Here is a 20,564-nt window from a genome sequence, read left to right on the forward strand (position 1 = left end):
TTGCACCTTGGTCTGGTCAGCAGGCTTTGCAAGTGCTTTTAACCACTAAGCCATCTATCTCCTCAGGCCCAAAAGTAATTTTTATCAATGGTTTGAGGCAGTATAAAAGGACTGATCAGGGAGCTGGAGAGATGGCTTAGCTGTTAAGCGCTTGCCTGTGAAGCCTAAGGACCCCGGATCGAGGCTCTCCCCAGGACCCACATATGACAGATGCACAAGGTGGCGCATGCATCTGGAGTTCGTTGGCAGGGGCTGGAGGTCTGGCGCACCCATTCTCTATCTATCTGCTTCTTTCTGTCTGTCGCTCACTCTCAAATAAATAAATAAAAATTAAAAAAAAAAAAAAAAGCCGGGTGTGGTGGTGCACACCTTTAATCCCAGCACTCTGGAGGCAGTGGTACGAGTTCAAGGCCACCCTGAAACTACATAGTGACTTCCAGGCCAGCCTGAGCTACAGTGAGACCCTACTTCAGAAAGCAAACAACAAAAAATAATTAAAAAAAAAAAGATTGATCGGGGGACGGACCACGGTAGCTCATGCCCACTGGACCTAGAACTCAAGAGGCCTGAGGCCAGCCTTTTCCTGGGGAGATGTGAACAACGTCTTTGCCTCAGATAAGGTGCTGCCCAGGTGTCGCGGGGCAATAACTGGAGGTACTTACAGGGGTGTCAATGACTCAATGGCAGCTGCGTCACGCGCGAGCCCACTCCGGTGGTGACGACTCCCAAGCTGCATTCCTGAAGCTCGGCTGAGTCTCCTTCCCCGGCCATCATTATGGCTTAAGGTACAGCCATTCTCCTTTCAGCTTCTTGTCTCCCCACCATGGAGGAGGAAGTGCTTCTCATGGAAGGCTGAACGAATGCAGACTCCCTCCCATGGAAACACGATGCGCAAGGATTCAAAAGTGAAAAGCTGGGATCTCTCACTGGAGGATGCGAAGGTGGTGGCGACAGCACTGGACTCTTTCCGAGGCTGCTTTCAAGGGCTCCGGCTCTGAGCCCCCAGCAGGCCTCGGGATCCCAGCCAGAGATAGTCAGTGGCAGCCAGGTCGGCTGGGAGACCCAGGTCCGGTCAGAGCAGGAGCCGGAGGCTGCAGGAGCAGGGGTCCCATCGCAATGGGAGCTGGGAGCTGGTCCCGCTGCAGCAGAAGCTGGAGGCTGCACATCTCCCGGGCAGGGAAGGCTTGCAGGCGGAAACGGGTCCCGTACAAGCAGCTCTGAGGACCATATGCAAATGCAGTGTCTGACAAGCACGAGATGCAGATGTATCCTGGACAGCCTTTCCGCCTGGGAAGGGAAAGCATGGGCCCACCAAAAAGTTCTCCACCAGGCAGCTCCACATCCCATTGCCATGGTAACAACAGGAAAGATGCACTTAGCAGCAGGCATTCCAAAGGGTGTGGCGTGAGTTTGTGTCAGGGAGCTTGAGCCCCATTCCACCTGCAGCTCCAGTGACCACTGGGCCCTCTTGCTCCTTGGCTGTCCTAAGGGTGCTGCTAGGGTTCACGAGTAACCAACAGGACCCTACTGGGGCCTCCTCCTTCCCCTCTTAGACAATGCTGGGGAGGACCCTTGTGAATCAGTTTCAGGAGTTTACTGAGACTTATTCTGCTTACTTCTGGAACTTTATAAATTTCATTTACTTCCTAATTCTTCACATCTTACCTCCAGGCCTAGGTACTAGTTGCAGTAAGACTGGGGGATGGTGAGATCTAGCTGAGAGAACAGCTCAACGAGAGTGCTAGCCTGGCATGTGTGTGGCCTTGGGCTCAATCTCCACAGCTGAATAGTGAGCTCGTCTCAAAAACAAAAGAACAAAATGACCCCTTCCCAAGGAAATGCACACTCACACACAAAACCAAACTAAACCAAACCAAGAGACCTGGGCTGGAGAGATGGCTCAGCAGTTAATGCACTTGCTGGCAAAGCCTAAGATTAAGAACCCGGATTTGGTTCTGCAGTACCCACGTGCTTGTGGAGTTCGTTAGCGGTGGTCAGAGGCCCTGGTGTGCCCATTCTCTCTATCTGCCTCTTTCTCAAATAAATAAGTGAAAATGTATTTTTAAAAACCTAGAAAAGAGACTCCCCTACCCAGCTGTAACCCACTTACATGATAACCCCATCAAGCTATTTGGTAAATGCGCTGATTTATGACTTTTGTTCTGTGACTGAGAGTTCAGGTTACCATTTTCAGTGGAACGTTTCTTTCAAGGTGACTTCAACTGTGTTCTCAGGCCATGGTCAATCATACTGGGCTCAGAATAAACTACCTCTGTCCTTTAGAGCAAGAGTTGTTTTTTGTTTTTGTATATATGTATTTTTTGCATTGGCATAGGCTCTTTTTAAATTTTTAGCTTGTTTGGCAGCGCTGTAGATGCAGCCTAGGGGCTTCTGTACACCGAAATGCTGTAAGCAATAGCCCCAAGCAGGAAAAGGCAAGCTTTTGTGAACTCGGGAAAAAAAAGTGGTGCAAAATAGCATTATTAACCTCCCTCCCCACCAATGCTTGGGAAGGAGTTGGCGCCTAACTCATGCTAGTCCAAATGACCACATGACCAGCCCTCAGCAATGGTACAAAGCAAAAAGCCAAGCTGAACGTGATGACGCACACCTTTAATCCCAGCACTCCGGGAGGCTCAGGTAGGAGGATGGCTGTGGCTTCGAGGCCACCTTGAGACTACATAGTAAATCCCAGGTCAGCCTGGGCCAGAGTAAGACTCTACCTCAAAGCAAAACAAAACAAACAAACAAACAAAAACAAAAAAATAAAAAGGAAAGAAAAGCAAAAGGCCATGACAAAACTGAGTGCAAAGGGCTAGTGGGGTTTAGGGTTCAATCTTGAGCTCCAAAGGAAAAAAAAAAAAGGCAGTGCAAGAAGGCAAAGCTGGAAAAATACTGGAAATACCATCATGAGGACAAATAACAGGACAGAAAAGGTTTTTCAGCAACCCGACCGTGTGGGCTTTATTCCTGTTTTGTTTTGTATTGGCAGGGCTGGGGATTGACTCCAGGCCCTCGTACCTGGCTGGTACTTCATATCCATTAAAATGGCTTTTTGTGGCCAACTCAAGTGTTAGCAAAGATTTATAAAGGAACACATTTGTAGGGCTGGGGAGATGGTTGAAGGCTTTTACTTGCAAAGCTAGTGAATCAGGGTTAAATTTCCTAGCGCCAACATAGAGCCCAGTGCAAAGTGGCTCACACATCTGTGACCCTAAGGTGCCTAAGCAAGGGGAGGTGGAGCAGAGGCTTGGCAGCTTGCAGGCCAACTACATTGATGTTTCTCTGTAACGTGTCAGTTTGTTTATAGTAGCAAGAGACCCTGCCTCAAAGACCGAACAGACATCTTGACCTGTCCTCTGATCCCCTCACATATGGTTATGCGTGAGTACACACGCACACTTACTCTGTAGGCTAAGCTGGCCTTGATCTCAAGGCCATATTCCTAACTCAGCTTCCTCTTTTTTATGGGGGGGGGGGGGTGATTAGACAACACTATATTGTCCAGGCTAATCTCAAACTTGTGTGTTTGAGTGATCAAATGACTCTCCCGCCTGTCTTCCAAGTACCTGTGTTTACAGAGACACACAGCATTATTTCTATCTTCTCACTCACATTCATGACTTAAAAGGTAAGACAGAGCCAGCAATAATAAGTCTAGTTAATAAAAACAAGGCAAAGTGTAGGCACTGTAAAACTGTTTTGTTCTGTTCTTTAATGGCAGGTCAAATGTCCTGAAACATATATATGTTCGTTCTGATAGTCTTCTAATCCTGGTTGAGTTCAAATATTAAAGGAACACACACGAGCTAAGAGAATTCAATATTGTTCCAAGGCACTTACTGAATCTCCATGACTAGGTGAAAACAAGAACCATTAGGATGAACAATTAGACAGTATATAATATAAAAATAACTTTTTTGCTTACAATTTACAAAATGTATTATTATTACAATCTTTGATCTCTGACAACCTGTGATGCTGGCTGCATGAATCCAGCAATTTTAAAATTCAGAAACTATTTTCTAAAACTTCAGGGCAAATATATTTACAAACAAGGTACACAAAGATTTAGAACATGCAGAAATTTCTTACATCTTCTGTTAATAATATTTTATGACTGTGACTTTATCAAATTATATACCGACTTGCCCTGTACATATACAAAATAATGCATACATGATAAAACAGCGGAAAAGTAGTCCTTAAACTCAATTTGTCATAAAAGTATTACTATATTAACAGGTCTACAAGCAGCGTGTAACAGGGTTAAGAGACATTAAGGCAATAATACTTGAAGTTACAAAATAAACCATGTGTAATACTTTTTCCTAAGTATAGTAGAAGGCAGGTAGATGGCCCCACCAAAAAACATCAAGGTAACAATCTACACTGCTGTGAGCTCCACATTTTGAAGATGGAATACTATAAATCTGGTTTTCGGTGGCACTTGATTTTTCCAGTATAATTTAAAGTGTCTGTCAACCCCGAGTCACGTCCATTCTGAAGGTGGGTCTCTTGGTCCTTTGGGTTTTCCACAGCGATTACCGAAGCCTATAGCCAAAGTGGCACAACAACCAGTTAATGTTCGGAAATACTTTTCAACAATCAAGAAGACATTCACATTCTCATATTCTGGAACAAATACAATTATAGAAGGAATTTTAAGACAAAATTGATAGGACAATTATATTTCATGTGGATATCTGAAAAATAAAACAATTCTTGACGAACTATTGAAAATGACTGGGCTTGATGGCGTACATGCCTGCCGCTACGAAGAAACGAAGAACAAGGAATGAGGACCCCGTGAGGCAGGGACCAAGGGCAGCCTTGCCCACGCTCCAAAAGTCCATCTCATAGTAAAAGAAAACCAAAGCAACAAAAGTAGCAGCTGAAACCAATTCTATCACAAAGGAAGAGTCAAAACAAGTAAGACAAATTAGTGTTCCTAACACAAAACCTTTGCTCAAGCATTTAAAGACAGAGTCTTGCGTAGTCCAGACTGGTCTCAGACACACCATGTAGCTGAAAATAATCTTGTACTTTTTGGTCCTACTTTCTGAGCCACTGGACTAGAGGCAGCACCACAACCCCCAGGTCTTGAAGTCCCGGGGAGCGAACCCAGGGTTTGTGCATCCAGGAAAGCACTCCACTGACTGAGCTACATCCCCAGACTCCATAATGCAATTATTCTTCTGGTTTTTTTTTTTTTTTTTTTTTTGTCATTGTTGTTTGTTTTTTAGGTAGGGTTTCTCACTCTAGCCTAGGCTGACCTAGAATTCACTATGTAGCCTCTGGGTGGCTTCAAACTCACAGTGATCCACCTACTTCTGCTTCCCAAGTGCTGGGATTAAAGGTGTACGCCACCACGCCCCACTATAATACAATTCTTTTAAAACACTTTCTTTGTTTTGTTTTTTGAGGTAGGGTTTTGCTCTAGCCCAGGCTGACCTGGAATTCAGGGTGGCCTCCAACTCATGGCAATCCTTCTACCTCTGCCTCCCAAGTGCTGGGATTAAAGACATGTGCCACTATACCTGGCAATATTTTGGCTTTTAATCCCAGTCTGTAGAAAGCAAATTAATCATTTACTTCATGAATAATTTTAAGGAACTTGGTATCATTTTAGTATTTGAATAAATATACTATAGTTTGATAAAATTGCTTAAAGAAAATCCTGGAATAATAGCAAATTATCTTTTCTCACTTTTGTCAATAGTGATTTAAAAATTGTAATTATTTATGAAATTACCAATCTCCGTGGCCTCTGTCAGACCTTCTGTTACTTGATCTTTCTTGTCAATGACAGCAGATGGACATTCTGTCCAAGTTTCAGTGTGAATACTTCCTTCCAGACGACCTAAAACACAAAGCAGAGTCCTCATTACTCCTCAAGCGTGCGGCGTCACGCAGAGCACTGTGCTATACTTTGGTAAAAAATCGCAGAGCCAGTTGCGCTTCATGACCACCGTCTTTTCATCTTTTTAGTGGCCCAGGTAATAAGCGGAAGGGGAGTGGGCACAGGTATCACATTAGGTGTTTGTTTTTTGAAGACAGGGCCTTAGTGCACAGCCCAGGAGGGCCTTAAAACTTATAATGCCCCAGCCTAGCTTTGCAATTCCAAGAATTTATAGGAATTTACTACCATGCCCAGCTCCATGTTAGGTGTTCGTGAGACTATCTGTGAACAGCTCCAGAGTGTAAAGATTCTTATTAAGCAGTTAATTTTATTTCATAAATCCAGATCTTGGCATATTAAATTTCCTTAAAGTAGTTACACTATGTGTTTAGATTCGAAGGCAATAACTGCAACTAAAATACGTCTCTATGGAAATGGCAATTCTGGGGTTATAGACATTTATTATCATGTCCCACTTAGTTTTCTTTTCAAGCTTTTTTTAAGATAAACAGATTGATGGATAAAAAGAAAGACACAAGACCATCATAAGAGGAAAAGATCATGACATCAAAATAAAAGAGACTGAATGAGATGGGGAGGGGATATAATGGAGAATGGAAGTTCAAAGGGGAAAGTGGAGGGGGGGTAAGGAGGGTATTACCATGGGATATCATTTATAATCATGGAAGATGTTAATAAAAATTGAGAAAAAAGAGATAGAGAGAACTGGCATGCCAGGGCCTCAGCCACTGCTATCAAACTCCAGACGCTTGTGCCACCTAGTGGGCATATGAGACCTTGCCTCACCTTTGTGCGTCTGGCTTATGTGGGATCTGGAGAATCGAACATGGGTCCTTAGGCTTCACAGGCAACTGCTGTAACTCTAGCCTTAAACAATTTTTAAAAACTGTAAAAACCTTTTGGCTCTGTCCAGTGTTACTATATAAAATAACAAAGCCAGGGCAGGATTAGGCCTGTGGACTGCCAAGTCCTGGCCTACAGAGAGAGATACAGTATCTTAGTAATGTGATAAATTTTAGGTGCAGTGGAGAGAGATGTATAAGTGAAATGAGTGGCGGGTGATAAGGTATTCAAGACCATCTTCTAAGAAAAGATGATGATGTGTTAAGACCTCATTTTCCTCATTCCAGTAAAGGTCATATATGTAGCAGTAGCTATGGCTGATAATTTTAGAAGTGAAGTGAAGGTTTGGAAAACTCGGGAAATGGAAAAGATAAGCACTGAAGCAGAAAAAAGCAGGTAAAAATACCAAGAGTACAATGTAGATGATCCAAAACGGAACTGAAAGACTTTAGGGAAATGAAAGACTCAGGGTTCTAGTAGTGACAAAATAATATCAACATTCCCATCTGAGGGCCTTCCATGTGCCACAAATAATGTTTGAAACTATGATGCTTAATTACATTGTCAACACGAGCTTCTAAGACAGCTGTGACTCTCCACAAGAAAGACAACCTAAGCTTGGAAACCCGTAACTTGCCTAAAGCCACATAACAAGTAAGATGGCAAAAAGAGAGATTACCATCTATGTCAGCTTGGCACAAAAGCTTCTGCTCTTTCATTACTACAGAGTAAGAGAGTTTATGATTTGGAAGGTCCAGGGTATAATCATGAAAGAGAAATGATGAAAAACACGGGAGAACAGGACAGAAATGGCAAGTGAACTGAAGGAACTATACAGGTTATGAAGTCAGAGATGACACAAGGTCACTGGCATAGAAAACTTAATTACAACTACCTATTGTACAATGGCAGAAACTTTTTTTTTTTTAAATTTTATTTATTTATTTGAGAGCAACAGAGAGAGAAAGAGGCAGAGGGACAGAGAGAGAATGGGCACGCCAGGGCCTCCAGCCACTGCAAACGAACTCCAGACGTGTGCATCTGGCTACCATGGGTCCTGGGGAATTGAGCCTAGAACCGGGGTCCCTAGGCTTCATAGGCAAGTGCTTAACCACTAAGCCATCTCTCTAGCCCAGAAATATTTCTCACTTGGCATTATAACTACTGGTTTGAACTACATAAAATGGTCAGCTTTTATAGGTACTTTTGTATCATGAAGATAGATAGTATATTTCTTCAAATCAGGAGTTAATGCCTGTAGTTTTTGCTGTTGGTTTTGGTACAGAGATTGAGCCCAGGACCTTACATATGCTAAGTGTGTGCTGTACCAACGAGTCATACTCCCTGCTCATTTTTATACACACACTAAACAATGTCCCCAGCCCCCAAAGTAACTTCTTTGTTTGTTTGTTTCTAAATATTTATTTGACAGAAAGAAAGAGGGAGGAGAGAGAGAGAGAATGGTTGTGTCTGGGCTTCTACACTGCAAACAAACTCCAGGTACATGTGCCACCACGTGCACCCGGCTTACATGGGACCCAGAGAATCAAGCTTGGGTTCTTAAGCTTCGCAGGCAAGCACCTTAACTGCTAACTCATCTTTCCAGCCCCAAAGTAACTTCTTTCTTTCTTTCTTTTTCTTTTTCTTTTTTTTGTTTTCAAGGTAGTGTTTCACTCTAGCTCAGGCTGACCTGGAATTTACTATGTAGTCTCAGGGTGGCCTTGAACTCACAGCGATCCTCCTACCTCTGCCTCCTGAGTGCTAAGGTTAAAGGTGTGCGCCACCACGGCCGGCTCCAGAAGTAACTTATTTCTTATAAACCTGTAAGTACTACTAAAAAATATTCCCTTTTCCAAATCAAATCAACAATATCATCTATGGGTGAAATTTAGAAAAACTGTATTACATAAATCTTGACAATTATCTTAGATATCTTCATATATAGAAATAAACAAATAAAATATTACAACTTATAACAGGTACCAAGCCAGTCTATAAAGTCTACAGCAAATAAAAAAAAAAATCTAGTCACTTACCACATTTTCCATTTTCAGCGGTTATCAAACCCTATAAGGAAGATATTTAATAGCAATTAATACACAGTTTAATATGAGCTTAATATCCCAGGAAATTCAAGTATATCAGAATTTTTCTATTTTTTCCCCCCTTTTAGCTGGTTTTTATGGCACTGGGAATAAAACCCAGGATGTGCTGGGCATCATGGCCCACAACTTTAATCCCAGCACTTGGGAGGCAGAGGTAGGAGGATTGCTGTGAGTTTGAGGCCACCCTGAGACTACATAGTTAATTCCAGATCAGCCTGGACCAGAGTGAGACCCTAGCTTGAACCCCCCTCCAAAAAAAACAACCCCCCCATGATGTTGTTTATGCTAGGCAAGTACTTTCACGCTGAACTATATCCCCCTTCTCCCCCTATTAAATGAGTGTATGAGCACATTAGGGTCTCTTATTGCTGCAAACGAATGCAGATACATACTACTTGTGTCTGGATTTGGGTAACCAATCCCGGACCAGCAGACTTTGCAAGCAAATGCCTTTAACCACGGAGCCATTTCTCCAGATCCCCACTTACAACAAAAAAGTCTCACAGAGCCCCGGCTGACCTCAAACTCACTATGTAGTGACTTTCAATCATGCTTAAAAGTTAAAACGTTATACTGTGCGTATATGTGTCTGAGGGCAGGCATGCAAGGACACATGTGGCAGTCAGAGGACAACCTTGGGCCTCACCACAGAAAGAAGCAGAGAGAAAGAGACACAGAGGCAGATACAGAGAGAATGGGCACACCAGGACCTCCAGCCACTGCAAACACATGTGCCACATTGTGCATCTGGCTTATGTGGCTCCTAGGGAATTGAACCTAGGTCCTTTTGGCTTTGAAAGCAAGTGCCTTAACCACTAAGCCATTTCTCCAGCCCTACCTTTTATTTTTTTTGAGGCTGGTTGTTATTTATATGAGGCTAGGAGGCCCATGAGTTTCCAGGGATTCTCCCATCTTGTTATGGAGCTGCTGCAATAACAGACTCATGCTACCATGCCTGCGTTCTGGATATCCAAAGTCACGTCACCACACTTGTGTTGCATGTGCTTTCTCCGCTGTACCATCCCCCTAAAACCTTTTCTGAATATGAAAGAATCAAGGCAACCAGCAATGTGATGACAGGTACCTAAGTCCTATTCACTTCTCTGATATAATTTGAAACATGACATAATTACAACTTTTAAAAAGCTTCTTAACCAATTAGATAGCCTAATGAAGGTCAGGTTGTTCTTTTTGTTTGTTTGTTTTTTTAAGGTTGTGGTAGGGTCTTGCTCTAGCCCAGGCTGACCTGGAGTTCACTATATAGTCTTAGGATGGCCTCAAACTCAGTGATACCTCTACCTCTGCCTCCCGAGTGCTGGTATTAAAGGTGTGTGCCACCATGCCCAACTCAAAATAAGTAACTTTTTTCTTTTAGTTTTTAAGAAATTTTACATCTCACATTTTATATAAATTTTTTCCTCAGAAATTGTGGCATAATAGCTAGGTGTGGTGTTGCACACCTATTAATTTCAGCATTGGGGAGGTAAACACAGGAGAATCAGTATTGAGGCCAGACTGGGCTAGATGAGGCCATGTCAAAAGAAAAAAAGGGAGGGAGATACAGAGGGAATAAATCTTAGCATAAGTAGTGCTGATTAAAAATTACCAACTAAACATGGCGTGGTGGTGCACTCCCTTAATCCCAGCACTCGGGAGGCAGAGGTAGGAGAATTGCTATGAGTTTTAGGCCACCTTGAAACTACACAGTGAATTCCAGGCCAGTCTGTGTCAGAGTGAGACCATACTTTGAAACACCAAAAAGATTTAAAAAATTGTAACATTTGTTAATAGTATTATGACAGTTACTTATAATAAGCTATAAATACTGAAAACATTAAATAAAAATTTAAGGCTAGAAAGATGGTCTAGTGGTTAAGGCACTTACTTACTTACGAAGCTTAAGTACCCATGTTCAACTCCCCAGATCCCACATAAGCCAGATGCATAAGATGATGCATGCACACAGTCACGCACGCACACACAAGGGTGGTGCATACATCTGGAGTTTGATTGCTGGAGACCTTGGCATGCCAATTCTTTATCTCATACAAGCCATAGCTATTCCAATCCCAAAATGACTCACTTCAGACTCTCTTTGCTCAGACCATTCCTGATTTTGAAATTCACTCCATTCAGATCTTGTAGGTATAGCTGAGAAAAACAAAATCTTAATATTAAAATTGTCTTTAGTCCTTGAATTTTTTTTGCATCAAAGTATAAACAAAACATATTCTATACAGATTTGTAGAAACTACTGTTTTCATACTAAGTTTATAGCTTCTACTAATTCAAGAAAAATCCTAGCCGGGCGTGGTGGCGCACGCCTTTAATCCCAGCACTCAGGAGGCAGAGGTAGGAGGATTGCCATGAGTTCGAGGCCACCCTGAGACTCCATAGTGAATTCCAGGTCAGCCTGGGCTACAGTGAGACCCTACCTCGAAAAACCAAAAAAAAAAATCCTAAGTTTCCTTTCTTAAATCAAGGACCAATAGTTATCCACACCCAGTGGATATGTTAACTAACCTACACTAAAAAGTGAAGCAATAAATGTTCTTTTAAGTGTTATTTTAACAAATGAAAAGACACCCATTGCAAATACATTTATAATTGCATTTAGTTAAAATTCTAATATGTGACTAGTACAAATGCTATCGTTTTAAGCAATCTTAGGAAGAAAAAAAGAGAAATTTTCAAATAAGTAAAAAAAGTATGTCAGCATCAATTCAAACCTGCTTTTAGGTTAAAACCAGCCTTGGGTTCAGAACTTATTATTAGTGTCATTGGTTTATTGTTGGAGCACAAAGGAGGGGCAGAAGCAGAAGGGACACTCACCATGTTCACTTGCTAATACGAAAGATTCAGGAGTTCGCTCAGGAAGGGGAGGAGGTGAATCTTCATTAACATCAACATCTAGATTTAATACATAAAATTCAGACAAATATTAAAGATCAGCAAAATCATTTAAGCTTAATGAGAATATTCTTTTTCTATTTTTTTTGTTGTTTATTTATTTTAGAACAAGACAGACAGAGAAAGAGGCAAATAGAGAATGGGTGTGCCAGGGCCTCCAGCCACTGCCAACGAACTCCAGACGTGTGCGCCCCCTTGTGCATCTGGCTAATGTGGGTCCTGGGGAATTGAGCCTCAAACTGGGGTCCTTAGGCTTCATAGGCAAGCTCTTAACTGCTAAACCATCTCTCCAACCCTAGAATCTTCTTGATAATAGTTTAAAAAAAAAAAACCTGTCCTGGGCTGGGGAGATGGCTTAGGTGAAAAGCATCGCTTGCAAACCTAATGGTCCGGGCTTAATGACCCTGGTAACCATGTGAAAGTACACAAAAAAGTAATGGTGCTTGTGTCTGGAGTTCATCTGTGGTGGCAAAAGGTCTTGGAAAGCGCACACACTCAATAAATAAATAATCTAAAAAAATCTATGCCCCAAGTATCTAACAATCAGTTTTTAAAAATCTTTATTTTAGCATTAGTTGGGCGTGGTGGTGCACACCTTTAATCTCAGCAATCAGGAGGCTAGGACAGCTCTCAGTTTGAGGCCAGCCTGAAACTACAGAGTTCCAGATCAGCCTAGGCTAGAGTGAGACCCCACCTCAAAAAAAAAAAAAAAAAAAAAAAAAAAAAAGTTATGATGTTTACTGAGCAAATGAACCCTATTACTTCACAAAGAAAATGACTCTCCTTTGACTTTGTGGTCAATAAAGTCTAAGGAGGAAAGCTGCAGTCATTTAATTTCCCAAACTTGATTCAATTGCTGAAACCTTCAGTGGTTACCCCCCCCCTCCCCCCGAGGTATGGTCTTGCTCTAGCCCAGACTGACCTGGAATTCACTATGTAGTTTCAGAGTGGCCTGGAACTCACAGCCATCCTCCTACCTCTGCCTTTCGAGTGCTGGGATTAAAGGAGTGTGCTGCCACACCCAACCAAATGGTAATTTTTTTAAAAAAATTAATATTTATTTTTAATCAGAGAGAGGAAGAATATGGGCACACCAGGGCCTCTAGCCACTGCAAAGAAACTCCAGCCACATGTGCCACCTGTGTGTCTGGCTTATGTGGGTTCTGGGGAGTTGAACCTGGTTCCTTAAGCTTTGCAGGCAAGTGCCTCAATAGCTATGCCATCTCTCCAGCCCTAGATTTTTATTATACTATGATATACCATTTGTCCTATTAACTTATTAATCCTCATTCATATTATGTACTTGGAGCCGGGCTTGGTGGTGCACACCTTTAATCCCAGCACTCAGCACTCGGGAGGCAGAGGTAGGAGGATTGCTGAGAGTTCGAGGCCACCCTGAGAATACATAGTGAATTCCAGGTCAGCCTGAGCTAGAGTGAGACCCTACCTTAGGAAAAAAAAAAAAGATTATGTGCTTGGAATGTTCAAGCAGCAATAATCAAAATAGTATTGTGAAAAGTGGTATTTAAGTCTACTTTGAGAACACAGACTGAAGTCAACAGAATTGTTTTCGTGTGGGTGATGGATGCACCTTTGTGTGAGTGCATGCAGAGACCAGAAGGGAATGGTGATGCCTTCCTCTTATCTCTCACGGGCATGTTTCCTTCAGACCGGTCTTTCCCTCCGTCTGGAACTGGAGTTACGGATGTGTGTGGTAACGGGAGTCAAACGTGTGCTCTCCTGTTTGAAAGGCCCTCACATTTAAGCAGCAAGCGTTCCTATCTGCTCAGTCATCATCTCCCCAGCTTTTTGTTTTCTTAAAACCAGTAAGAACAAAATTAACACCTAGAAATATAATGCACTAAACCTCATAAGTGACATAACTACCTAGAGATCTAGAATTCTATTCCTTTTTTAAATGAATATTTATTTATGTGAGACACACACACACAGAGAATGGACATGCCAGGGCCTCCAGCCACTGCAAACGAACTCCAGATGTATGTCCCACCTTGTGCATCTGGGTTACGTGGGTCCTGGGGAGTCAAGCCTGGGTCCTCTGGCTTTGCAGGCAAGTGCCTTAACTGCTAAGCCATCCCTCCAGCCCTAGAACTCTCTTCTTTAAGAAAAATATTTTTACTACTTTGAGAGAGAGAAAGAATGAATAATATGAACAGGTATGCCAGGGCCTCTTGCCACTGCAAACAAACTCCAGACATGCGCCGTGCATGTAAGTAAGTGTCTTTAACCACTGAGCCATCTCTCCAGCCCCAGAAGTCTCTTCTTGCCACCAAAGAACTACTAAGCTTATTCACCATTGACAGTGGGAATACAAAGAGCCACGAGTTTACTTCTCCTTTCTCCTCTTATTACTAACAACTCACAGTGAAGAGCAGGTTATTTCAGGAACTGGACACAATGCTGGCATTAAGTGAAGAAAAAAGGAAGGACAGTTCTGCACATTTCTAAATATTTTCCATGTACCTTAGACATTCTGTACCTTTTATTCAAGAATTCCATTTTGTTTATTTTAAAACTCCAGACGCATGCACCACTTTGTGTATTAGGCCTTATGTGAGAACCAGGGAACCTGGACCTGGCAGGCTTTGCAAGCAAGCACCTTTATGGGGCTGAGCCACCTCCCCAGGCCAAGAGTTCTACTTTCTAATTATGACGTTGCTTTGCAACTGTACATTTCTTCCTGGATCTCTAAATGGCCTGGGATACAGTTTAGCCCTAGCTGAACTTCAACTCACAGCAATCTGCCTGCCTCAGCCTCTTGCTGAGGATTACTGGCATGCAACACTTTGGTAGCAGTATTTGTTACCTCAAAGAAACTCTAAATTGCCACAAACCTAGTCACATGGCAATAACTGTGTGTGTTAGGTAGGTGTATCTCTTGTAGCTAGCTGCCAACTTCTGAAGATTCTCGTCTCAGCCTCTTAAGCTGCCACAGGCACACCTATTGGATCAGAGACCTGCACATCATCTGATTTAAATTTTTTTTTAATTTTTATTTATTTGACAGCCATAGAGAGAAAGAGGGAGGGAGGGAGAGAATGGGTATGCCAGGGCCTCCAACCACTGCAAACTCCATCTGGCTAATGTGGGTCCTGGGGAAATTAAGCCTTGAACTGGGGTCCTTAGGTTTCACAGGCAAGCTCTTACCGCTAAGCCATCTCTCCAGGCTGATATCTGATTTTTTAAAATATGGGTTCTGAAAACCTAAATTCATGCTATCCTTAAATCATCTTCCTAGCTGGTGGCTGTAACTTTTTCTTTTATTTTTTGTTTGTTTTTATTTATTTGAGAGCAACAGACCAAAAAAAAAAAAAAAAAAAAGGGCAGAGAGAGAGAAATGGAGAGAGAATAGGCATACTAGGGCTTCCACCCACTGCAAACGAACTCCAGATGCATGTGCCACCTTGTGCATCTGGTTTACGTGGGTCCTGGGGAATTGAACCAAAGTCCTTTACTTTTGCAGGCAAGTGCCTTAATTGCTATGCCATCTCTCTAGGCCCTCTTTTTCTTTTCTTTTCTTTTGTGAGGTAGTGTCTCATTTTAGCCCAGGCTAGCCTCAAACTCAGTGATCCTTTCACCTTAGCCTACTGGGATTAAAGGTGTGAGCCACCATACCCAGCTTTGTGGCAGTAACTTTTATTAAGCACACACACGCCTAAATAAAATTTAGAAAAAGCACAGGAACCTAAAATAAAACCAAAATTAAATAATCACAGCAGAATCAAGAAAAAAAAAGAGTTCTACTAACTTAAAAACTTGCATAGGCCGTGCGTGGTGGTGCATGCCTTTAGCCCCAGCACTCAGGGAGGCAGAGGTAGGAGGATCACCATGAATTCGAGGCACCCCTGAGACTACATAGTGAATTCCAGGTCAGCCTGAGCTACAGTGACACCCTACCTTGAAAAACAAAAACAAACAAAAGACCCCAAAACAACTCACATAGATTTTCATCAACTCTAGCCAATCACATTCTAAAAACAAAAAAACACAGCATGGAAAAAAAAAAAGGGCACACAGCCTGTAGGAATAGGGAAAAACCAAAGTACCACAGGGCTAGGAAGAAAAAGTTGTTTTTCAAGTTCACAGCACTAACATTGCTGAAGAGCCTCTGGTGATTACTTAAGGCAGCCTGACGAGGCACAGCAGACGCAGGGGAGTGTCAGGAATCAATGCAAGGCATGGTAGTGCACACCTGTAACCCCACTGTTAGGGAGGCTGAGGCAGGACGGTCCTGAGTTACTACTGGTCAGCCAGAGCTACATATAGGGAGACCTGGTCTCCAAAAAATACAGTAAGATAATACCTTATCTTGGGAACTAAGTACAGGCATTACTTAGAAATATTAAGATTGGGATGGAGAGATGGCTTAGTGGTTAAGGCGCTTGCCTGCAAAGCCTAAGGATCCAGGTTTGGTCACTAATGAATGGATTAAACTGCCCTATTCTGTAGTTTTTGTCACTGTTAACTTACATTATCTTCCTTAAACTATTTAATAATCCAGTCAGATAAATCTTTTGTTTTGTTTTGTTTTTGTTTTTGGAGGTAGGGTTTCCCCCTAGCTCAGGCTGACCTGGACTTCACTATGTAGTCTCAGGGTGGCCTTGAACTCAAGGTGATCCTCCTACCTTTGCCATTCAAGTGCTGGGACTAAAGGCGTGCACCACCACACCTGGCTCCAGTCAGGTAAGTCTTTAACATACATAAAAACATTAAGGGCTGTAATACAGAACAAAAAGGAAAGAACTTTCTAGTCACAACAATGGCAATATTTTGGAAAAACAAAATTCACTAAATATAATGATCAAATGAAGGTGACACAAATAAAAGTTCATTTAAAAAATTATATACAAACACTAAATTTTGTTTTATGTTCTAGAATGCGCTATGGAATACAGCATGAAATAACAGCTAAACTCTTTAGAACAGTCACTGCCCACATGGTAAGGATATTTAAATGTTAAACACTGCATTACCTTTTTCAGCACCTGAATATATTGTTCCTGCCAAACCATGCCTAGCAATGGACATTGGTACTACTTTCCTAGCAGAAATGCTTTCAGTACTCGTGGCAGCAGAAACGGTGGCACTTGCTGTTGAAATGCTAGTTTCGTTCTTGGTCACAGCACCATCGGAGGTCCTTTCATCGGAGTCCGAGTCATCGGAGTGGAGAGGGTTGGTAAAGCTGAGAGGCTCTCTCGTGAACAACGGGGGACTGTTACAACAAGCCCCTGCATCACGGGTCGCAACTTCTGTTGTAGGGTTTGGTGTTAAACTCCCAGGTTTTGTAGCTGGCGAATGGTTATCTGGGGATCTGCCTTCAGAGGAATCAGATATGGACGTGGGGTTTTCAGGTCCACGAAATGACCATGTTACCTGTCCTTTCTGATCGAGAGGCAAGCGGTCTGGCCGTGGGGGTGTGTCTGGATTCCGCAGGGGTTCTTCTGGGGAACTAACAGGAGCTGTGGGGGACTGTGCGGCGCCACAGTCCACGCAGGAGTTCTGAGGAGCTTCCTCGGGGTTCGCGTCACCTGAACTCGGTTCCTGCGGCTTAGAGATTTTATCAGTTATGCAAGATGAAGTCGACTTAATTTTAATTGCGTGTCCCCTATTCAAGAGCGTGTTCCCATCAAAACTTTTTGGACCCTCTTGTAGAGGGACTTTTTTAATCTCAAAACTTAGATTTCGCTCCAACTTTTTATCTATCTGTTCAACAGGTGATTCGTTTTTCCCTGTAAGTTCTGCGGACTTATTATAGTTTCTGTTGAGGTCGGCTGGATGCTGTTCTGATGAAACCATGTGCAACACTGGCTTTGGGTGATATCTGTCATTATCCTGCCACACGGTAGTGACCGTTGGCAAGGCTGAAGGGGGAGAAGGTGTCAAGATGGGCGGCACTGGGTGAGGTTCTGGTGGCTGCAGTATTTCTTCCTCAGCGTCCCCTTCTACAAGACAACTGAAAAGCAACAGATGGGATTTTAAGAATGTCTGTTGTTAAAAACGTTGATAGTTATGTAACAAAGACTATTAAATTAAAAAATACATTAGGACATAGTTATGAACAAAAATTATAATTTGTTAGACTGAACAATACTGATAAGGTAATATATGGGCTTTAGAAAGTCCTACTATAACAAGACTCTTAATGGACAAATGGTCTCCCCGCTGGCTTCTAGTAGACGCATCCACTGTAAAATCATTTCACAGCTACTTCTAAGATTCACTCTCAATTATTTCAAAACAGTCACACTATTATCAATTGGTCTGTTTTACACATTGTATACTGAGTTTCTACTATAGAACTATTCCTATTCCACCTTTCCAATCTTTTTTTTTTTTGGTTTTTCGAGGTAGGGTCTCACTCTGGCCCAGGCTGACCTGGAATTCACTATGGAGTCTCAGGGTGGCCTCAAACTCATGGTGATCCTCCTACCTCTGCCTCCCGAGTGTTGGGATTAAAGGCGTGTGCCACCATGTCCGGTTCCAATATTTTTAATATCAGAATACTATTTCTTTTTAAAATTTTTATTTGAGAAAGAAAGAGGCAGGTAGAGTGAGAAAAGAGAGTGGGCACGCCAGGACCTTCAGCTGCTGCAAATGAACTCCAAACACATGTGCCACTTTGTGCAGCTGGCTTACATGGGTCCTGGGTAATCAAACCTGGGTTCTTTGGCTTTGCAGGCAATTGCCTGAACTGCTAAGCCATCTCTCCAGCCCAGAATACAATTTCTTTATTGTTCTTTTTTCCCTCCCTCCCTTCTTTCTTTCTTTTTGTATTTTGAGGTAGGGTTTCACTCTAGCTCAGGCTGACCTGGAATTCACTATGTAGTCTCAGGGTGGCCTCAAACCCATGGTAATCCTCCTACCTCTGCCTTTCGAGTGCTGGGATTAAAGGCGTGTGCCACTACACCCAGTTTAAGAATACTAGTTCTTTTTAAAAAAATTGTTTATTTGCAAGTAGAGAGAGAAGAATTAATGACAATGAATGGGTGCACCAGGGCCTCCTGCCACTACATACTACCTCCAGATGCATGTACACTCTGTGCATCTGACTTCACATGGGGAGTGGGGAACCAAACTTGGGCTTTCGGGCTTTACACACAAGCACCTTTTACCACTGAAGCTGTCTCTCCAGTCCTAGAATACATTTTGTTTTGTTTTTGTTCCTTGAGTTAGCATTCGAAGCTGGGCATGGTGGTGCACACCTTTAATCCCAGCAGTGAGGAGGCAGAGGTAAAAGGATTGCCATAAAATACTATGTTTTAAAGAAATCGTGTTTTACCTCAATACAGTAAGAATTTTCAGAGGAAAAGCTTTAACAAGTTTATTCAATTGGTAATTCCAAAATGTCTCTAATATACATTCCTCTTTCCATATTTAGGAGATTCCCTCAGAGGCAACCAAAAACTTATGTGGTCAAAATATAAAAGGATCCAACTTTAAAGGAAGGTAATCAGTTTGGTACAGTGATTCTAAGAAAAGACACTATACGATATTATAGTATTTCCGTTTTTCTCTCTCCACCCCGCTCCAGCACTGCGGATTATATCAGGGCCTTAGGCAGCTCTACAAGTGCTCTACTTACTACCTAGCTTTCTTTCCTTGGTCCTTTCTTTTGAGATAGGGTCCCAATAGAATGCCCAGGCTGGCTTCGAGCCTGGAATCTCCCTACCTCGGGTCTCCCAAGGAGCTGAAATTACAGGTCTGGACTACCAGGCCCAGTTTTGTTACTTCTTTTATTTTAAATTAATTAATTAATTGAGAGAGTGGAGGAGAGAGAGAGAGAGAACGAGCGCATGCAAGCCAGGGCCTCCAGCCACTGCAAAGGAACTCCAGACACATGCGCCACCTTGTACATCTGGCTTATGTGGGTCCTGGGGAATTGAACCTGGGTCCTTTGACTTTGTAGGCAAGTATCTTAACCACTAAGCTATCCCTCCAGCCCTGGTTTTGCAACTTCTATTTAACTCTTAGGATAATATATAAACAATAAAACAATAATTTAAAACAAATAATTCTAAGGAATAGGAAAATGGTTCATAAATCAGGAGTGGTGGTGCACACTTTTAATCCCAGCACTTGGAAGGCAGAGGTAGGAGGATTGCTGTGCCACCCTGAGACTAGGCTACAGTGAGACCCTACCCTGAAACACCAAAAAAAAAAAAAAAAAAAAAAAAGGGTTCACAATTCCACAGCTAAATGAATTGAAACTATATACTCTGACTATATTCCTTTAATACAATCCTAGCAGTCACACTGAGAAAGGGACCAGGTGTGTTGGCACACACCTATAACCCCAGCACCAAAGAGGCAGAAGCAAGAGAATCACTACAATTCAAGCCTCTCTAAAGTAACGTAAACACTGGAGAAATGCCCACCTTTCCTAGCAATGCTTCCAGAGGTCTTCATGCAGCTTCTTCAATATGTATACAATTTTTGGAAAACATATTACTGATTCGGCCAGTATAAGAAAAACCGGTATTTCAGAAGAGCTACATTTTTTTTGTTGCTTTCAAAGTAGGGTCTTGCTCTAGTCCAGACTGGCCTGGGAACCCACTCTATACTCCCAGGCTGGCCTCAATCTCACAGTGACCCTCTTATCTCTGCCCTGAGTGCTGGAATTAAAGGTGTTCACCACCATGTCCTGCTAAAACTTATCTCCAAGATGTTCTAAACATGAGCTAGTCAATTAATGGCTGTGTCACTATATTCTGATAGTGGTACTAATAACATTTTATTAAAAACGGACAAAAATTTTAGGTTGG

At 42.4% G+C, this 20,564-nt stretch overlaps 1 protein-coding gene across 1 annotated transcript in view; it reads right to left on the reverse strand.

Annotated features, from left to right (window-relative positions):
• Window positions 1-3,695: 3,695 nt before the first annotated feature.
• The window catches only part of Ptpn12 (protein tyrosine phosphatase non-receptor type 12), an 87,430-nt gene continuing 70,561 nt past the window's right edge, over window positions 3,696-20,564 (reverse strand). The window contains exons 13-18 of the mRNA XM_004652893.2: window positions 16,776-17,755; window positions 11,704-11,781; window positions 10,955-11,022; window positions 8,803-8,833; window positions 5,756-5,863; window positions 3,696-4,554 (exon numbers count right to left, since the gene is read on the reverse strand). Of these exons, the coding sequence (XP_004652950.2) occupies window positions 4,493-4,554; window positions 5,756-5,863; window positions 8,803-8,833; window positions 10,955-11,022; window positions 11,704-11,781; window positions 16,776-17,755 (1,327 nt within the window). The 3' untranslated portion in view covers window positions 3,696-4,492. The remainder of the gene's footprint in view (window positions 4,555-5,755; window positions 5,864-8,802; window positions 8,834-10,954; window positions 11,023-11,703; window positions 11,782-16,775; window positions 17,756-20,564) is intronic.

Source organism: Jaculus jaculus, chromosome 16 (genome assembly GCF_020740685.1).
Source record: "Jaculus jaculus isolate mJacJac1 chromosome 16, mJacJac1.mat.Y.cur, whole genome shotgun sequence".
NCBI classification, from domain to species: domain Eukaryota; kingdom Metazoa; phylum Chordata; class Mammalia; order Rodentia; family Dipodidae; genus Jaculus; species Jaculus jaculus.